Source organism: Musca vetustissima, unplaced genomic scaffold (assembly GCF_032173495.1).
Source record: "Musca vetustissima isolate MV318-11 ecotype Yass unplaced genomic scaffold, APGP_CSIRO_Mvet_v1 utg36595, whole genome shotgun sequence".
NCBI classification, from domain to species: domain Eukaryota; kingdom Metazoa; phylum Arthropoda; class Insecta; order Diptera; family Muscidae; genus Musca; species Musca vetustissima.
Window position 1 is genome coordinate 87,109 of NW_026880470.1, and position 20,056 is coordinate 107,164.

The following is a 20,056-nucleotide window of genomic DNA, read 5'->3' on the forward strand; positions in this document are numbered from 1 at the left end:
TCAGATGTGGGAGTTAAGTCAAATATTTACAGGTGCTTACGTATTCAGATATTATTTAGTAACCCATTACCACATTAGAGGGAGAAATATAGCGCTGATGGCTTTGAAATTTTTCATGAAGTTCCAGTTATGGTCAAGAACAACGCCTACAATTAACATTTTGGGATGAAATGGACCGAAAACATAATTTTTTGTGTGTTTTCGAGTAGAGTATAATCCGAAAATCACAACACATCCCACCGTGAAGGTAATCTGGACAAGTAATTTGGAGGACTGTACTGAATATTCGAAAAAAGTAAGGAAGAGGTGTTGTTGACCTCTAATCGGACAAGAGGGGGCCAATATCACGAAATATTACTCAAACTCGGAATAAACATCCTCAGAAAGTTAGAGTTCGTGGTAGTTGTGTAGGGTATCGTATGGTCGGCCCCGTCCGACTATACTGCTCCGCTCACTGGTTTCAGACTATTTTCTTTTTATTCCATCACGAAAAGTTTTTACCAAAATGCTTTTGTACGCTTGTAAACAATATACTGAGCTGTCACTGGAAAATTTTTAACAGCATTCGGACGAGTGGCTTAGAAATGACAGCAGTCCGAAGATGGTTGCAGTTTTTTCATCTCACCCTGTACAGTTATAATGCAAGTTTAATAAAAAAAAACAAGAATGAGTGAATTCAATTTGTACATCAAAATGCAAATAACAACCATACATCGGACGATGAGGTTTTCTAGGGGTCCTTCAAAAAAATTCCCGACTGTATTTGCACTAGCCTTTATATTTTCTGAAGAGATTTGTAAATATAGCATTGATTCTGAAGCTCATCTTACAACATTTTTAATAAGATTCTCAAATAAGATCTCTTCGTTACTGTTTCAACAAATGTTTAAGTTGATTCAAAATTTTGATTTTAATACAATGGGGTTATATCTTAGTCCCGTTTAAATTATTACCAATCTGTAACATTGTTTCCTAATTTTAATTAACTCCTATTAATTGTGGTCATTCAAAATAACTATTTATTTACAAACTTTTATTGGCATATCACGTCAATACATTTTTTTTCCTTTTTCAGTTTCCCACAAATCGTGTCAAAAGGTCATAAAACTTTTCATTTCCATCAAAAAGAAAAAGGAAGAAAAAATAATCTGCAACCATTTTTTACTATATAATCTCATAATTTGATACTCCAATGACCATAAATAAATAAATGACCGACCGACCGACTAACTGACATTGATATCAAACCGACCATGTATTTTTTTTATTTTTCTTCTTCACCCATTCACTTAGCAGTTACATTGTATATTTCTCTCTTGACCTATTATGTTATTGGTAATATTTTCATTTCCTCTTTTTTATTCAGAAAAAATTCAAACAGACAAGCCATCAAATAGCCAAATCAACTCCCAACATAACCGCAATCCTTTTTTTATTTTTTGTTGATGTGTCATTCCTTGATGATGATAATCATATTTTTTATTTCATTTTGTTTTTTCTCTCTCTCTCTTCCTTTCATTCAATTCGTACACATATGGTGACCTCATTTATTTTGATGGCCTTGAATAACCCTGAGAGATCACGGGAAACATAACTCTTGTTGTTTCTTTTTTTCGTTTGGTATGCCGCATAATAAATATATATGTTTTTGAAGGATTGAATGCTGCTGCAGCATCCGTGTCAATTATTTGTTGTATCCATCCCCCCATCATAATTGAATAATAATCCATTTCAGTTTGCCAAGTTGTCGATTGGTTGGTTGGTTATGTGAATGAAAATATTGATGTGTGAATGTGGGTTTTGTTGTTGTTGTTGTGCATAATATAATTTGGCGCAAATAGGTTTATGGTAAACCGATCAAGGACATTTTAAGGAGAAAAAGTGAGGTTGGGATTTTTGTTTGTGACAATGGAAATGGTTGAGAATATTATTAATCCACAATCAATGGTATTAAAAGAGAGGAATTAATACAAAGATTTGTTATTCCACTTAAAATCGGGATTTTAATTAATTATTTAAAGATAAATTCTTTCATACAATACTAGAAATTATATAATTTTCATTAAATAATTACTTATCTTATTTCATAATTTTAACGATATATTTTCTAATCGATTTTTTCTCTTTTTTATTCTCATTTTAGGTAAGTGTTGTATATACAAATATAAAATGTATAAACATATAAAATCCTTTTATCGTAAGTAAAAATAATAGAATATCTTAATAATATTGATTAGTTTTAAAAAAAAAACTCTATGGAAATTATATTTAAGCTTAATAATATTTCTAATAAATCCACTGATCCAGCCCTAGTAGTCCTTCATTTTTTTTTAAATATTAAGGGGACCCCCCCATTCTCGGGGTCAAAAATGTTGTTGATATAATTCGAATCTACACTAATTATTGAATGTCATTACAAAATTTCAAGTGAAAATCTCAAGAACTCTTGAAGATATTGCCGATTTATTGTGTCAGCAAAAAATAATAACCTAAATTTTTACACGTTTCTCTGTGAGTGTATAGCTATCGTATGAACTAGGATAAAGCCAATCGGTGAAGATCTTCCTTATTTGTTAACTTGGTTTTTGGTTATCATGCCCGCCATCAAAAATAAGGACCTTTCTTTAATTACAAAAAACAACAACAATACAATAACAAAAATTTTTTGTAAATTATTTTTCTTCTCTTTTAAATCTTCAATTATATATGTGCAAAGTTACAAACCTTTACAAGCATTTGTATTCATTTACCAGCCCATTGAAAATCTTGAAAAATTAAAATCGAGAATGGGGGGGTTCCCTTAATAATAATATTATGGCTCTTAAAGTTTTTCGATGAATACTTTTCCCCCAGGAGATCTTCTTGAAATCTTGAGCACCCAAAAAGCCAAGCTGGTTTTTAGAAGATTTTATTGGGAAAAAGAGATCGTTTCATATTGAACACAGTGGGGCAAACTACAAAATACTTGAAATAAAACAAACAAATTCTGATACTTAATTCAGACAAGGCTGGAAATACTGTGGCTATGTTAAAAAACGAATATGTCGCAAAAAAGAATTAAATTCTTATGGACGTAACAACAGGGCTAAATGATAGATGCAATAAATTAGTTATAAAATTTTTCGAATTAAACATAATCAGCAAAATTGAAAAGAATAAATTAACAAACATCCAAAAATATATAGACTTCTCAAAATGCATAAAGCAGGTATCCCGCTTAACTTGCCAACATTAGAATTGTCAAAGTACATGGTAACAATACCAAATAATTTGACCAACAAATCAAAATATAATATAAAGGACGCAGTTGAATTGAAATCGAGAATCCAAAATGAATACATTGACGGTAATGAAATGCTCATATCTTTTGACGTAATATCACTATTTCCCGTAAACCTGACAATAAACATTATAAGAGAAAAATGGTACACTCTTAAGAAATATACAAAGATTCCCGAAGAACTATTCATAGAAATTTTGACAATATGCGATAAAAATGGCAGATTATATATGAACAACAAAAAGGTATGCCAATGGGATCACCAATCTCACCAATAATTGCGGATATTGTTATGGAAAAATTACTTGCCGAAACTATATACCAATTAACTTACGAAACCAAGATTATTAACAAATTATGTAGATGACATATTTTGCAGAGTTAAGAAAGACCAATACCCTTGACAATACCCTTGCAGAAATGAACGAATACAACAAACACTTAAAAATTACAATCACATATCTTAGAACTGGAATTGATAACAGCTCTAGCAGCACACTGTTGCACATTATAAATGTTCCTGAAAAACGAATATAAAAATGATTTGATTTTCATCTTAAAGGGCCCACTTTATAAAAGTATATTGGACCACCTCGATCTCATTTCTTCAAAATTTGTTTGCAACAATCGACACAGACAATCTCGATTTTTTTTTTTTTTGTGGAAGAGGGCCTTGCATTTTTATGACGAAATATGGACCGTTTCCTATTCTCCGCTTTTTGAAATTTTCCGAAGATTTCAGGGAATAATTTTGTGGTATTCCACTCATAATATAGCATCATACGTTGTTCAAACAGAATCCAACTGTCGTGGGATTTGAATGGTCCGCGGGGAACCAAAATACATTTTTACAAGCTTTTCGCTCTAATTGATTGTAATTTGGTATGTTTGGTTCTAATTGGGTACCAATACACACCAAATTTTATTAACATTGTTCTAATTTTTGCGCGTAGCCCTATGTAACGTACCGGCAACTTTTCGGTATTTTGGGGTTTTTGGATTGCATACAATTTGGTATATTAGATTACAAATCTTCCCACCGAGAATTATTAATATTCGCCTCCGTTTGGGGTTCGAAAATAAGCTATATCGGCCCACATTTAGTCATAGCCACCGGCATTCCCTACCAGAGGTAATAAATATTGGTCCCCTGTACGAGGGCAGAAACAGGTGTTCAAAAAAGACGCATCCGACATTTTTTTTTAAATGAAAGCACGCATTTCTAATTTTTCCATTGTAAAAAATTGCGGATGCGACTTTTTTGAACACCTGTTTCAATATGATGTAGTTGCCAGATCGAAACCAAATTTAACATGTGTTCATAACGCAACAGTATTAGTATTCATTAGCATTTCTGGTCCTCGGTCGTTTCCAAGATATCATTGGAAAACATTGTTTGCATTTGTTCACTTAGTTGTTATATCTCCTATGTAAAGATTCCGGCCGTTTTTTGCTTACATCGGAGGTTTCAGGGACACGTCCCAACCTCATTCTCTGTTGTGTTGGTGTTGGAACCCACATATGGTGGAGGGTATCAAGAGTTCGGCGGGTCGAACTTTACGCCTTATTCACTTGTGATATTTAATTCGTACCTATAACTCAAGTATGAAATATAAGCCATCAGGTATTTGTATTTATATCGGATTAACTGCCAATTAAGTTCAAATTTATCCAACATTTGTCTTCTCTCTAGAAACTGTCCCTTTCCTAAAAAATATATATATTCCTCCATTTTATTAATTTTGGTTGTGCTACATATTTCAAATCCCGTTGGAGCGAGCATTAAAAACAACAACATTATGAAGATTTTTTATTCTTCAAGTCTCCATATACGTATTGCAAAGTTACTAAAAATATTCATAAAATTCAAGAGATTTTTTTTTAAATCTAAAAACCCTTTTATATTCATCCACTATTTTCAAAAGGCTAAAAATCCCCCACAACTTCAAAATGCAGTTTTTTACTCGCCTATCTCCATACTGAACTTTGGCATTTAAAGTTATCATTGGATACATTTCATTGAAATAAGTCCACTCGATTTCATTAAATATTTGATTTATTTTGTTGTTCTTCTTCTCCAAAAATTCAATTATTTTTTCGTATGAAATACCCATTCCAGCTGGACTTTATCCCATGCCGGCTCGTACCTGTTGTATATAAACGAATAGTTTATTTATCATGCCAAAAAGAGGCGTTTGCTGATTGAAGTGTGTGTGGTGTATACGTAAAATCTAGATTTGCCAAATTTTTTTATTTGTTTATTTTTTGTTCGGTGCGGAACATCATCATCGTCATTATCAACATTTACAGACGTATTTAGTGCAGTCTGTCAGCCAGCACGCCACTAACAAAGATCAGCCAACAGTGGCGGTCATAATGCACAGCATCATCACATACGGCAGACAGGCAAACAGACGCAGACACACATTCTTGTTAGACGTAAGAGCAGGAACCAACAAAAAATAAATAAATATTGGCAATTTGCAAAAATTGTGTTTAGGCGGAATTAGTTTTTGTTGTTGTTTTTGCGGTTCTTATTTTGAAATTAATTACAAAAGACTCGACTACAACAAAATATAACAAATTATGAGGAACAGAAAACTATACAATACGGAATTATTTATTATTGTTGTGTGTGTTGTTGCACTCTCGGAAAAACTCAAACGTTCACTCATAATCTCATTGTGTAGTTGTTGTATATTTAATATTGCTGTTGTTGTCGTTGCTGTAATCCATAGTTTATTTATTAATTGCTGCTACATATTCAATTATTCATTGTTGAACTTGGCACATAGAGACATAGGAGGAGAATGAGCACAAAAAAACGCAGCAGCAACAACAATAGAAAATAAACAACTTTTTTAGATATTAAATGGTGGGTAAATGTAGCCGACAAGAGTACGAATCACATATATTAAACAGACGATTGTTTGTTTTCATAAATAATGGGTTATGGATTAAAAACAGCTGTTAGTTTGCTTTGATGGTAACTGTTGTGTGTGTGTGTGTGTTTTTTTTTTTTGCCCCATGTGAACCCTCTACAACTGCTGAGAGAGAAGAAACTGAATGTTTTTTCTCTCCCTCTCACTCACATTGAATTTTGAGCTTTACGAAATTGTATGCAGATTTTACACCGTGCCGTATACTTAATACAACATTTGTTATGCATTCTATTTACAACTACCGACCTCTCTTGCTCACCCACTATATCACATCGCTTCTCATTCACCCACCTCCTGCAACAAATCAGACATCTGTCTCTTTATACACAATTGATCATTAGGCGGAATTACGTCAATAGAGATCGTTGAAATATTATTCTCAGACCAGCAATAGTTGAAAATACAAAAATAAATAAATAAACACATTTGACATCGGTCAAACGTCAGCGTTAGAGATCAGAGGGTTGGTATTGAAATTTAGGGAAAAATAATGGACATTGGTGGAATTATAAAATTTAGGTTGGATTTTTACAAAAATGACATCGAAGCTATAAGGATTTTAGCTTAAAATGCCCCTTTAACACGTTAACTTCCGTGTCACCCGTATTCGGATGACAGCAAGAGTTCTCATTAGGCCACGTTGGGTGACTCCTTCCAAAGGATTTCCGAACATATTTAGATAAATATATGACAGAAGATAATAATACTGTTGATTTTTTTTTTAAAATCGTTTATTAACAAAATTATTTACAGTGCAAAATATTGAAGCATTCAATGCAAAGTTGCGGTTGACCAGGGCAGCGTGGACAAAAAGTAGTGGGTTTTTTTTTCAAAAACCAAGTTAAAAAATGCTTCGTGCCTTTGATCGTTCCAGTTCTTCTCTTTTATTTGCGTAACACCTCTGAGTTATCGTGCCCGCAAGCGCAAAAGAAAAATTTAGAGAAAAACGCGTTTAAAGTTTGAGAAGCCCTTCAGCCGTCACTTGATGCTGACACAATGAATCGGATATATCTTCAAGAGTTCTTGAGATTTTCACTTGAAATTTTGTTGGGACATTCTTTAATCAGTATAGGTTCGAATTATATCAACAAAAATTTTGACCCCGTGAATGGGGGGGTTCCCTTAAAGAAGACAATGGATAAGTGTAAGGCATTGAAATGAAACAACAACATTAGAAGCAGGACAAATGCAATTGGCCAAGATGTTTTTTTCTATGTTGGTTTATAGTCAAAAATAGGGAATTTTGCAAAAATTAAATTCCACATGTCTGCCATTTTGTTAAGTTTTATGCGATGTTTATAATCCTAGCTCATACCAGAGACAGACTTGTACTCTTTCGAATGCCTTTAGAGTTTTTCGATTTGGACGTTCCAGTGGTCGAAAAATATCTTTTCTTTAATTACAAAGTACAGCTACAAAACAACAACAACAAAATTATGCCCCTTTAAGATCTTGGTGTCCTTTGAAAAATATTCTCAAAAACGTCTCTATAAGGGACGTTAAAATATAAGTATAGCTCGAATGGAACTCCAAATATTAAAAGGAAACCACAATCATTGATACAGAAACCTACATCTGTCTTTTTAACTGAAATTTGAACATTTATTGGCAAAAAGGTACTCATTGCTGTTTGACATACGACCATGTATAGTGTAGTGATTTATAAAATGTCATTAAATGGTGAGCATTTTCGTGCAATCATTTATTACAATTTTCAACGGGGAAATTAGCCACAAAAATACATCGGGTCACTCAAAATCAGCACAACACATGTTCGTACGTCAGAACTTATATATATTGCTAACAAATATTAAGTTTTTAAAAGAAAATGCTAGATGGTGCAAGGCAGCACTTTGTATGTCGCCTCAGTTAAGTTTAAAGGTTTTAAGGGATTTACTTACAACCATGTGTTGTGTTTGTTTACAGTGATTTCAAAAATTTATTTCTCTAACACAAAATTCAATGAAATTTTTTTTAAAACTTTCAACGTGGAAATTCGCGACATCGATTAACTTAAATCAGGGGCAAACAACACATGTTTGTACGCAAAATCGTAGTGGCTACGTTTATGCTAGCAAATATCAAATTTTTCAATGGAAATGACAGATAGAGGAAGACAACAATTTGTAGATCGCCTGAGGTAAGCTTACTCAATAAGGAATTACGTACTACCATGTGTTGTGTTTTTACAGTGACTTGAAAAATCAATTTACTAAAAAAAATGGAATGGTGTGATAATTTTTTACAGGTGAAAAATTATTGATCTGTGAATATGAAACCAATATAAAAACACTTATCGTGGAAAAATTGTTCGTGGAAGAAACACTTCGAAGCAGGTGGTCGCCTGTTTCTTTTGCAGAACTGGTCATATGCCGATGTCATATAAGACCGCCAATTTGAGGGGTACACCACAATTCGGGGAACATCCGAAGTCTTCAGAGAAATTCGAAAAACGAAATGCAAGCTCTCACACATCGGCTCAAACAAGAGCATTTTAGACCGTCAAAAACGTGGAATGACAAATGACTTATTTTTATACCCTAAGCCTTAGGGCTGAAATATTGGTTTTAGATTCCATGTTTCTTTGAACCAAACAGACTATCCGATTTTAACTATTGTCTTCACTAAGTTCTAAAAAAAGGCCCATCGGCACTCTCCCTCTGGCACCTTCCTTGAATAACCGATTTGTTCAACATTAAATCTAGAAACTCTTTGATAAAAACATATACATAATACGAGTTCGGAAAGTTCTTAGCCTAGCACAAAATGCGCGGTATAAACAGAAAAAGCTTATGTGCTTTGGAAACTTCCATCTCAGTTGCTCATTTGCTGCAAGGCAGGCATAACTAAAAAAACGATTTTGCAGAAAATGCGTTTTAAGTTTTCAATTTACACACACTTTATATGGGACAGAAGAACTTCTACAGATTCTCAATTAGAGTGTGTAAGAGATATTCATATCAATTTTTTTATCATTATCATTAACTCGGAAATCACGTTTTTTGAGTTATGCATGTCTTGCAGCGAATGAGCGATGTGTTCATAACAGAAATGGAAGTTTCCAAAACACTTAAATTTTTTCTGTTTATACCGCGCTTTTTGACAGAATTTTTTGTCTGAAACGGATTTGGTCCCAAGTGTCTATATCCACGTTAGCCTCTAAGCAAAAAAAAAAAAAAACGAAATTCCGCCCTTCAAGATTCTAATAAATTTCCCCTAAAATTACAACTCTTTCGAACATTTTAAATAATTTAAATAATTTAAAGAATGATCTTTAAAATCATCATAGTCTTAAAAATCGAATTATTCATTTCGATTACTGCATATAATCCCTGTAATATTCTGGATTCTGACTAATTTTTTATTTATTATTGACGTTTTTTAATTTGCCGTTTTTTGAGAAGAAAAATGAAATTTCTTTGTGTGTTTTCTTAAAACGCATAAATTTTCACAACATAACCCACACCAAGAATTTAATTCGTGCTTTTAACACGGATTTCACATAAATCTTCTTATGTGACTAACCGAATGTCGAAGTATTAAACAAAAAAACTCTGATTCAAATCATGACTCAGAACACTAAACTTTTTTTTATTTTTGAAATACGTATTTTTATTTCAAAGTTTTGTGTCTCATTGTTGTGATGATGATATAAACTCCCGGGGTTTTTCTTTGTTTCGAAATTGAATCACGTTTCAATTCTAAAGTGATACATAGCACCACTTGTTCTCACTAACTAATGACAACAACAACACCAGCAGCAACAACACCGAACGAAATAAGGTCAAGGTGAATGAAGTTTTCTGAAACGAAAACAAAAAAAAAGTAAAAATGAAACAACTGAAAACAATAACCCCAGTCATTCGAGGTGGGGGCTGGGCTGGCTATGTGACTCTCTTCCCTTGTAAAGTTGCTTTATTACTTGTTTTTTTTTAACCACCCGTCGTTACTTTTGTTGGGTGTCGAAAAAAGTACCTATTATTGTTTGTTGTTGCCATTGTCACTTTAGTTAGAATAGATGAGTTTTTTCGTCGTTGTTGTTGTTCATTTCGTTTCATTTCATTTTCGTCGTTGTTCATTATGTAGATTGTCAATTTAGCTGTTCTTCGTTGTGTTGTGCTGGGTTGTGTTTCTTTCCTGCTGCTGCTCATCATTTCCAACTGATTCTCAAATAATAATAATTATTTTGTTGTAAAAAATTTAAACAGTAAACGCGTCATTTGTTTAATGAACTAAATGTTCTCACAATGACAACAACAAAAACAACGACAGCCAGCCTGAAGAGAGTCAAAAATCATGCTATAACCAAAACAGCGGTAGTGTGATTACCCAAGCTGCCTATTACACTGGACTACAGGAAATTTGATGAATATTAAAATTTGCCTATGAAAATATTTAGAAGTTAAAAATATAACTGAAGTTAGAACGTATTATGCTTCGTCATTTACGCTCAATATTCTTTTAGTTAAATACCGAATCAGAATTAAGATTTTAATAAACTTTTGCAACATTTTTACATTCGAATTTGGATACTTTACAATACTCCGATATTCGAAATATTTTAATTATTTAACATTATCATTAAATATCGAGTTATATTATTTATAATTTGAGGATCTTAGATCAGATGTCTTCTACGAAACGAAAACGACCTTGCAGATGTCTTTGATGGCCCCATATAGACACAATATAACTTGGATCTTCTTCCAGAGGGTTTTCATAGATATAATAAATTACAATGGCCACAATATAACCTCGAAATTCGTCCAGAGGTCATTTATATAATATAACCTGATAATTTCAATCCAGAGGTCTTTTATATAAATAACCATTAAAAGACTTCTTAATGCTCTGTGTGTAGCAGGCAAAATGTGATATTCCGTGATGCGATGACCTTCTATAGTTCTTTTATAGCTACAATATAACATCGTCCAAGGGTATTTTATGGATGGAAACCCCTAAAAACCTGCAATATACTTATTCTATAGACAGAAGAACATAAAGAAGTCTTCTCACTGTGGTCCTCTATAAATGGAAGAACATGCAGAGGTCTTCTATAAATACAAGAACTTCCATATGACTTTAAAATAATATTATCAGGTTGGAAGGCCTTCTAGAGGGCTTTCAAAGCCACAATGGATTCCTGCTATAGATAGAAGAACTTAGAGAAACATTCTTACCGCCTTCAAGAGCTCTTCTATAGAAAAATAACATTCAGAAGATAGAAGACTTTTTAGAGCCATATAGAGATATTTATTTGTAGGAAAACGCTTAAGGCATGTTTGTAAAAGACAAAATTAGGCCATGATGATGGTTATCCACACAGAAAAAAATGTTAATGACTATTTTCATAATTTCATTCATAGTTAATGCTTTCCACGTTGTGCATGTACATGTATTCATATGTTTTTTCATTAATATTACAACTATTTTCCTTATTCCTCTACTTGAACACTATTTGCGCTCATTTTTCCTCCCTCTCTCTCTTTTTGAAAAAAAAACAAATGTATTTCTTCCAAAATAAAAAACACCACAACCACCATTCATTGTTCGGTTGTGTTTTGTTTGTTCCCCGTCTCCGCTTCTCCTCTTGTTGTTTTTGCAACCGTTTATTTGACTACTGTTTCTGTTGCTAAGAACCGCTGACTTTCCACACATTCGAGTGTGACTAGTTTTGCATTCCATTGTATCATTATTGCAACCACTCTTACAAACTTCGCATATGTATTTTTCAAATTATTTAGATACATCCACCACTTAAGTTATATGAATTGCATTCATAAAATGTAGAAATCCTTACATATACAATACTTTCTGAACACTATTCTTAAAATGTAGGACTTATTATTTTCTGTGTAGTGTAGATCTTCCCTAAATATTTTGCAGGTAAAAAAGGTGTTCTATAGATGGGAGATATTATCCATAGGAATATACTTTCTAGAGCCCCTGGATGATCTTAATACAAATGTAGAATTATGGAGAAAATGATTTGGATCGTATGATCGAAAATATTTCGAATTCCTATCAGGGTTCTTAAATTGCATATTTTTCATGAAGACTGCACGTTGGTCTATTTAATATATATTTCCGAATACCTCTGAGGGTGTTTGGTATTTGAAACCGGAATTAGGCTATACGTGTTTTTAATATTTCAAACAAGTCAGGTCTACATTTTGGGGTATTTCCTTTAAAACAATCTGTGCTCGATAATCTTTTTTATTCGTCCAGATTTCCATGCTATAAGAAATGGATGATGATGAAAGAAACGTCGAATGATGTCTCTATCTTAGCGTATGACCTTTATAACGCATTTGACGACCTTTGCCTATGGCCGAGCGTCGGCTATGATCCATTGTTTAATCATCAATGCCCTCTTACCAATATTACATTTTTCGGAAAGAGATTAGTCAAGCCTCTGTAAACAATACAACACATGTTCGTGCGTCAATCCGTACTGAGTACGTTAATGCTATAAAAAAATGTCTTATGACATTTCCATTGAAAATTTTGACATTTTTCTTATCATTTACGTATTCAGAGCGGTTTGACATACGAACATGTGTTGTGTTGATTATAGTGACTTTTAAAATGTATTTGGCAAAAAAAAACGACTTTTTCATTAGTACTAAAAAACGTCATATGACTTTGCATCAGAAATTTCGAAGTTGTTTACTATGATCATATTCAGTGGTGTTTCACGTACGAACATGTGTTGTGTTTTTACACTAACTTGTATTTACCAAAAAACTAATAAATTCGTGAACTTTGTGTTAATGCCAAAAAACTCATCACATTTCCATCAGAAAGTTTTATATTTGTTATCATGAAGAGCGGTTTGACGTACGAACATGTGTTGTGTTGTTAACAGTAAATTAATAAATGAATTTCCAAAAAAATTGGAATGCATCTGTGAACAGTTCCGTGCGACATTTTTTCACAACAAGCAAGATGTTTTGGGTATTTTAAGGTATTGTCCAATTTTTCACATTGACCCAAATTTTGTATTTGAATGTCCTCTCTATTGTAAAACCTTCCATAATTTCACTACTTTAAAATTTTTGTCCATTCCCCACTCACTGTAGATTAGTGTAATTTAAAATTCAGTTATTTATTTACATTATATGACGGAAGGTTTGTGCATTTTTATTGATATTGTCTGTCTCTGGCTTTTGCCACCATATCGGGGTAAAATGCCACCACCACCACTACCGCCATCATCATCGTCATCACAATTCTTCTTCAGTAGCTAATGTCGGGGCTTGTTTGGTTGGCGGTAGTTTTGAAAACAAAAAAAAAAAGCTTCCAATTGTTACCCCTCCCAAACCCCACTGCCACTGGGAAATAATGCAAAGCAAAGTAGCTGTGACTTGCTAGCTAGCTGGCTGACTGGCTGGCTACGTCACAATTGTGATAACAACAAAAGTCGACAGCGAACGACGAATCAAGTGTTTTGTTGTATGTCATTGCTGTTGTTGTTGTCATCGGGTTTTTTTCGATAACTTTACATTATTGCTCTTCATGAGTATAATATAAAAATTCTTGAGGCGGCGGGGACGAGCCTCACACACACACACTCGCTCGCTCACTCACTCACCAAATGAATGAATTAACCATGGATGGGGTCGAGGTAAATGGGGGTGGTGGGGGTTTGTTTCATTGTACACATTAAAGGCGATAGGTAGCGGCGCAGAGGTGTTGCCAGCGGCCAACTATCAAAATCAAACAGACGACAGAGTTCCCGTCGTCGTAATGAGTATGGCATTATTATTTACCGACCAGCCAACCCAACGCCGCTCTATCGACGCGACTCAATTCACTCAACCCATATCTAGGCATTGCAAGAAAAATATGATTTTTAGTTGAACGGCACGCGAAGTACCTGAGAGACGACAACGATTACAATACGCCGCCGAACTCAGCGAAATTTTTGTTCCTTCTTTTTTGTATAAAATAATTAAAGAAACAAAACAAAACATATTGTGGTATTTTATTTAAAAAAAAAAATACGGGAAATATTTTGTGTATTATAACAAAAAGAATTGAAAAAAAATCTGGAAACAAAAAATTACACTAGTCTCTCTCTCATCCATCATCATTCTCAAAATTTATTGTTAAAATTATTGCTAGTCATTGTTGAAAGAAAAAAAAATAAAATAAAAATAATATTTAAAGTTGAAAATCATAAATAAAAATAAATCACAATTTTGAAATCGTTCTGTTTTGAAATTTTGTTACAAAATTCGTAATATTATAACGCGTGTGTTGTGTCAAAAAATCAGTGCAAACATTTCGTTTATCTGTTGCTGTAATCATTCTAACTTGAAATTGTAAAGATTTATGTTATTTTTTTTTTGTTCTTCTCAAATGATTTTCTTATGAAAATCATTAAAACAAAATTGAATCATTTATTACCACACAGAACAATTTAACTATTGCAAATCCAAAAACAAAGCAAAATATAAAATATTATTCACCAGAAAGAAATAAAAAATTATGACAATATGAAAACTATAAAAAAATATCTTCTTACACAATTTTATTAAGCAGTAGAGCCTACACCATTTCCGAATGTAAAAAAATTAAATTTTTATGAAAAAAATTAAAAGTAAAATCAATAAAAAAGAAAAAAAATTAAAATTATTATTAAAAAATGCAAATTGAATTAAGAAATCGGGCACAGTTATTTCCCAATTTTCCAAAAAAAATTAGCCCTTAAAATTGGAAAATCAAAATATGTGTGCCAAATGGGATATTCCCTAACGTGTTTATGCCTAATAAGCTAATTTTTATATTAAATATGTGGTCAAGAGAAGTTCCAATATGCTGAATTAGAGTTTTGTTGTTTGTTTTGAAATTAGAGAAAATATTTGAATATTTTTAGTTTTATTTAAATTTGGGATATTTACATATTTCAACAGATCCCTAAAGTGTTATACGAGGGCAATTACATATATAAATATCTAGCCCAATAATCAAAATGCTAATATTTATCACCAAATGGTTTTAGTGTTTTTCAAAGTATTTTCCAACATGATGTATACATCTTTTTAAGCACTAAAAAGAGCACCTATTCCACTTCGATGGTGATTTATTCAATACATGGCATTTGGCTTCAAAAGCATCGTTAGAGGACCGAAAGGTTTTGGCCGATTAAAAAAAGTGCTAATTTGAGTCGATGTTGGAGAGCTCGTCTTGTGTTTTGTTTCGGTCTCATACGCACAGACTCAACATTGCTGTAGAAAAATTCTTTAAAAATCCACTCCTTGAGTCTCAGAACGGCTTTATTAACATAAAAGTCTTATAAAAATCGTCACCTTAATAACCTCAGAAGGGCTGAAAAAATTCTTAAAAAAATCCACCCATCAGAGCCTCAGAATGGCTGTAGAAAAATGTCTTATAAAAATCCTCGCCTTAGGGCCTCAGAAGGGCTGAACAAATCAAAAAAAAAAAAAAAAAAATCCACGCCTCAAGGCCTCAGAACGACTGTAGAAAAATGTCTTATAAGAATCCTCGCCTTAGGTCCTCAGACGGCTGTAAAAATGTCTTATACAAATTCACACACCTTCGCGTCTCAGAATGGCTATAGAAAAATTTCTTGTAAAAGTCCACGTCTTAGGGCTCTCAGAACGGCCGTAGAAAATCCACGCCTTTCTGATACATCAGTTCCTGTATACAAAACGTTGGCTTCTTTAAATTTCTCATCGAAAGTTATTCATACCCAATGGCGAATAGCTAATTCACTGACCCCAGAGACTACCTACATATTTTGTCCACCAGTTCGTCTATATAAAAATCTCTTGCGCTCGAATTATTTTTACGCACATCCTCTCTGGAGCCCAAATCGATCGTATAATTATTCATTGTCCTCGATATCGTTCGTATGTACTCAATAGCGCCCAACTATACTAAAATTAAGATTTTTGGCGCCAAGCTCACAGATATTGTCCTTTATCATAAACTTAACTTTACGTAAGGCGAAATTTCCACCATCTAGTATGGTAATGATAATACTAAACAATATCGCAACCCACCGGGTACCAAGTCGGGATTAAAAAAACAGATCAATAGCCACATCAAAGTGCTTCCGCAAGCAACTTCCCTCGGTTTTTGGCTGGTCTTCGACGACCAACCTTTACCCTTGATTGGGCTCATACGCATGATCCATGATTCGACGCCTGTGACTATCCAATAATCGCATTATAAAGCTTCGAGTGCCATATCAGGACTATACAGCGATTAAAAAAATAACGTGTTGACCACTCGAAACCCCCCGTTTTGAGCCGATGGGCTCGACCGTTTGCTTCATCTACAGAAAATAAAAGAAGGGAAATAATAGAAGAATGCTAAATGCTTCTCTCTCACGGATCGTCACGTGACATCTTGTATTATGAGTTCAGGCACGGCATTAATTTTCTATGGCAAAACAGCCGGTTTGAAAGATCGCGAAGATTGGTTACGATTTAATTTTAGTTTTTCTTAGTTTTATAGGGTTGAACTTCATACAGAAATTTAATTTAATCAATGTGCTCTTATCGCGATAATCCATGTCGAATTTTGTGAAAAATTCTGAAGAGTAACTTTATTTTATGGCAAATTGAATACAACAGTAATTATTCCGTTTAGACGTACGGTCATGTGTACGTCTAAACGGAATAATTACGATCATACTCATACCTTTTTGAGCGACTGTTGATTTGTGTGGGATTCACTGAGTACAAACCCTATTTTACGGCCACCTGTGTTCACGCCATATCGAAGGTATGCTAGTGAAAGAAGTGCTCAGGGATGTTTATATCTTTTGGTATGTCCCATGACGATTGAATCAGTTTTTCACAGTGCCATTGAATGGTACTTAATCGATATACAAAGATTTGATAATCGATTCTCTTTTGTCATTATAATTCACTATGAATGTTGCAAAAAATGATACCACGAAAATGCACACGGTTTTTTAAAACTGATTTTTCATGCTTTGTAACAACACAACACATGGCGGTACGTCAAATCCTACTGAGTAAGTTTATGCGAACATGTGGAAATATGTAATAACCCTCGAATTGTTATATTTACACGATTTGTTGGAATATCTTGACAGGGGTGTAAACATAGTCAGGTTCAATCCCAGTAGTTATTATAATTTCTATACAATAACTTTGAAAATTATTAACGTTTAACAAGAAATAATAATATTATTCAAGTTTGAGGATATATAAAGTTTCAGAAAAGTTTATAATACTTTGTAATGGAAAAGAAAAAAAAATAAATCATTTATAAAAAAAATTGGAAGGCTTGTAATGTTACTTTAGACATAAATGATTTTTAATATAAATATTTTGATTAATATTTTGGCAACATTGCTCTGTGCTATTGTTCGATTTCATTTTGCATTTATTTTTTACTGCACAATATTCGATTTTCAAATTTTCCCATGAAATGGTGTAGGCTATAACACTTGACTTTATTTTATCAACAATATATCTATCTATCACTCACAATACTTTCTTCCTACCTCCCTCACCACTATCTTTGCGCTGACCCTCACAATTGAGTGCCACCTTTTTTCACTTCTTCTTTTAATACACTATATGCCAGTAATCCATAGCCATAATAAAAATAGATTTTAAAAAAATATGGGTTTTGGCTTTTTACTTCGTTTTTTTTTTTCAATAAACTTTAGCCTTTTGAAATTTTTAATACAAGAGGAGGTGGGTGGGTGGTGAATGGTTGATTACCAACGTGATTAGCAAATCTGTATCGACTATTTTTTGTATTTTAATGATTCATACTACAATAAATTATATATACATATAGATTTTTTATAACTACTCGAAGAGATTATGTATCGATTTGAATTATGACGAATACATTGAATTTTATGATGTGTGTATGCGTGTGAGTAATTCAAAAATATTGTTCTTGACAAAATTAAAAAAAAAAATAGAAACCCTACATTTTGAAATAATTGAAATTATTTTCATCATAATCATCATATGGTACGCTTTCATTTTGTTTTTGAATTTATTTGAAATCAAAGAAATTTGACTTGCTTTTTATTTAATTTTCTTTTTTTGTAGCATTTGTTTTTGTCTATATTTTCGTAGGGGTCGCCCGCCCTTTGTATGTTTGTATTGTAGCTGTTGTTGCTATTTTTTCAACATTTCTTCCGTATTTAATAATTAAAGCTTTTTTTGTTGTGTGTATGTCTGTCTGCCCCTTTTTATTATTTTGTCATAATTGTTGCTGTTGTCGTCGTCGTCGTCTTGCCATTGTCAATAACATATGGCGGCTACACACGCTGTGTGTGAGTTGTTTAAAATTGTGTGTGTCAGCTAGATAATATTAGGGGTAAGAATTTGCAATTGATTACAAAAGATCGAATAATAAAATATTAAAAAATAATAATAAAATTATCGTTAGAATAAACGAAATTACTAAAAAATTACAGAAGCAATGCTTTCAAAGTATTTCAATATTTATTTGAATTTTAGCACATAATTTTTGTTATGTCTTGGAGTATCGTCGTTTTTAATTAGCATTGGTAAATTGTCTATCTATTTATCATATAACAGATATAAAAAAGTTTGATTTTTTTTTAAATATAAGTTGTGTAAATTTGCAACCAGTTGAACCACAAAAATATTTATTTATTTTTTTATTTTAATGTCCTACACCATAATGAAGAGAGCACACTAAATTTGTCAATCGTCGAAATATTCAGCGTATAAATATTTTAGATCAGAACAAAATTATGTCTAATTAAAAAATTATAAAAAACCGTCTTCCCTAAATCACGATATAGGTCGTAGAACGAAGGCTACTACATATAAAATGCGCATTCAAAATATTCTCCATCATGATTAATACAGTCTTTCATGCACTTAAACCTCCAGATCATGGCATTTGAGCACCTAAACAGTATCATCTTGTTACGAAGATTGTTGAACACGCATTTTTATTTGATAAGCGGAAATAAATGTGACTGTATGCCTGGGATGTAGGACTGATTTCCCATCAATTTTAGGTTTAGGCCCTGATTTGAGACCATTTATATGAGAGCTCGCATTGTCTGGTACACAATGATTCGTCTCCAAAATGTATTGTACTACTCTGATCAAGATGGGCAGTAGTTACATGACCGATTTTTCCGAAGAAATTGGCGACCGTTTGCTTTGAAGTGCTTCTTCCACGTACAACTGTCGATTTGACTCGTCTTCGAGTATCTACGGTTTTGAGCAGGTGTCAGGCAGCAGAAACAGAAATACAATCCGATGAGTCCACGTTTCGAATCCCAGCGGAGAAGGAAGAAATCTTTGAAAGCTGTATTCAAATATTTCCAAAAAATAATTTTATTTCCCTCCAGACAAAATATATCTGAAGCCTCCTGACATCCTAATAACCTTGTTCGGCTTCAACATCAACACATGAAGAGATGTCGCCACCCTGAGGAAATTGTCAACACTAAACAAGCAAAGATCACAACCACTGCGCAAAATTCAAGGATGTTTTGTTTCTATGCTTCGATAGATGACAGGCCGATCATCTACGATAAGCTACAGGAGGACAGTCATTTACTTATTTGATATAAAAACATTTAAATGATTAATGAAATTACTACAATAATTTGTCTGTGCTCTGAAGAAAGCTCTAGTAATAGAAAAAATATTCGATACGTTTTTGGCGCAAGTTGTGAAAGATGTGATAATTCAGCTCCCATTTTCGGTATTTTTAATGCTTTATCTGTATTTTCCAATAGAAGGTTCTGAAATTTGGAATTCTTGGAAGTTAAAAAAATTGTTTGCACACATTCTTCAATATAGGTCCATGTTTTGATGCA

General features: G+C 33.0%; 1 protein-coding gene across 2 annotated transcripts in view; it reads left to right on the top strand.

Moving 5' to 3' along the window:
• LOC133326151 (MOB kinase activator-like 2) overlaps positions 1-20,056 on the top strand; it is a 73,294-nt gene that overhangs the window by 21,441 nt on the left and 31,797 nt on the right. The window contains exon 1 of one of the 2 annotated variants that reach the window (XM_061534831.1): positions 18,038-18,114. The exons of the other annotated variant lie outside the window; for it this stretch is intronic. Coding sequence (XP_061390815.1) covers positions 18,077-18,114 — 38 coding nt within the window. The 5' untranslated portion in view covers positions 18,038-18,076. Of the gene's footprint in view, positions 1-18,037; positions 18,115-20,056 lie in introns of those variants that run through there. 2 annotated transcript variants of the gene reach the window in all.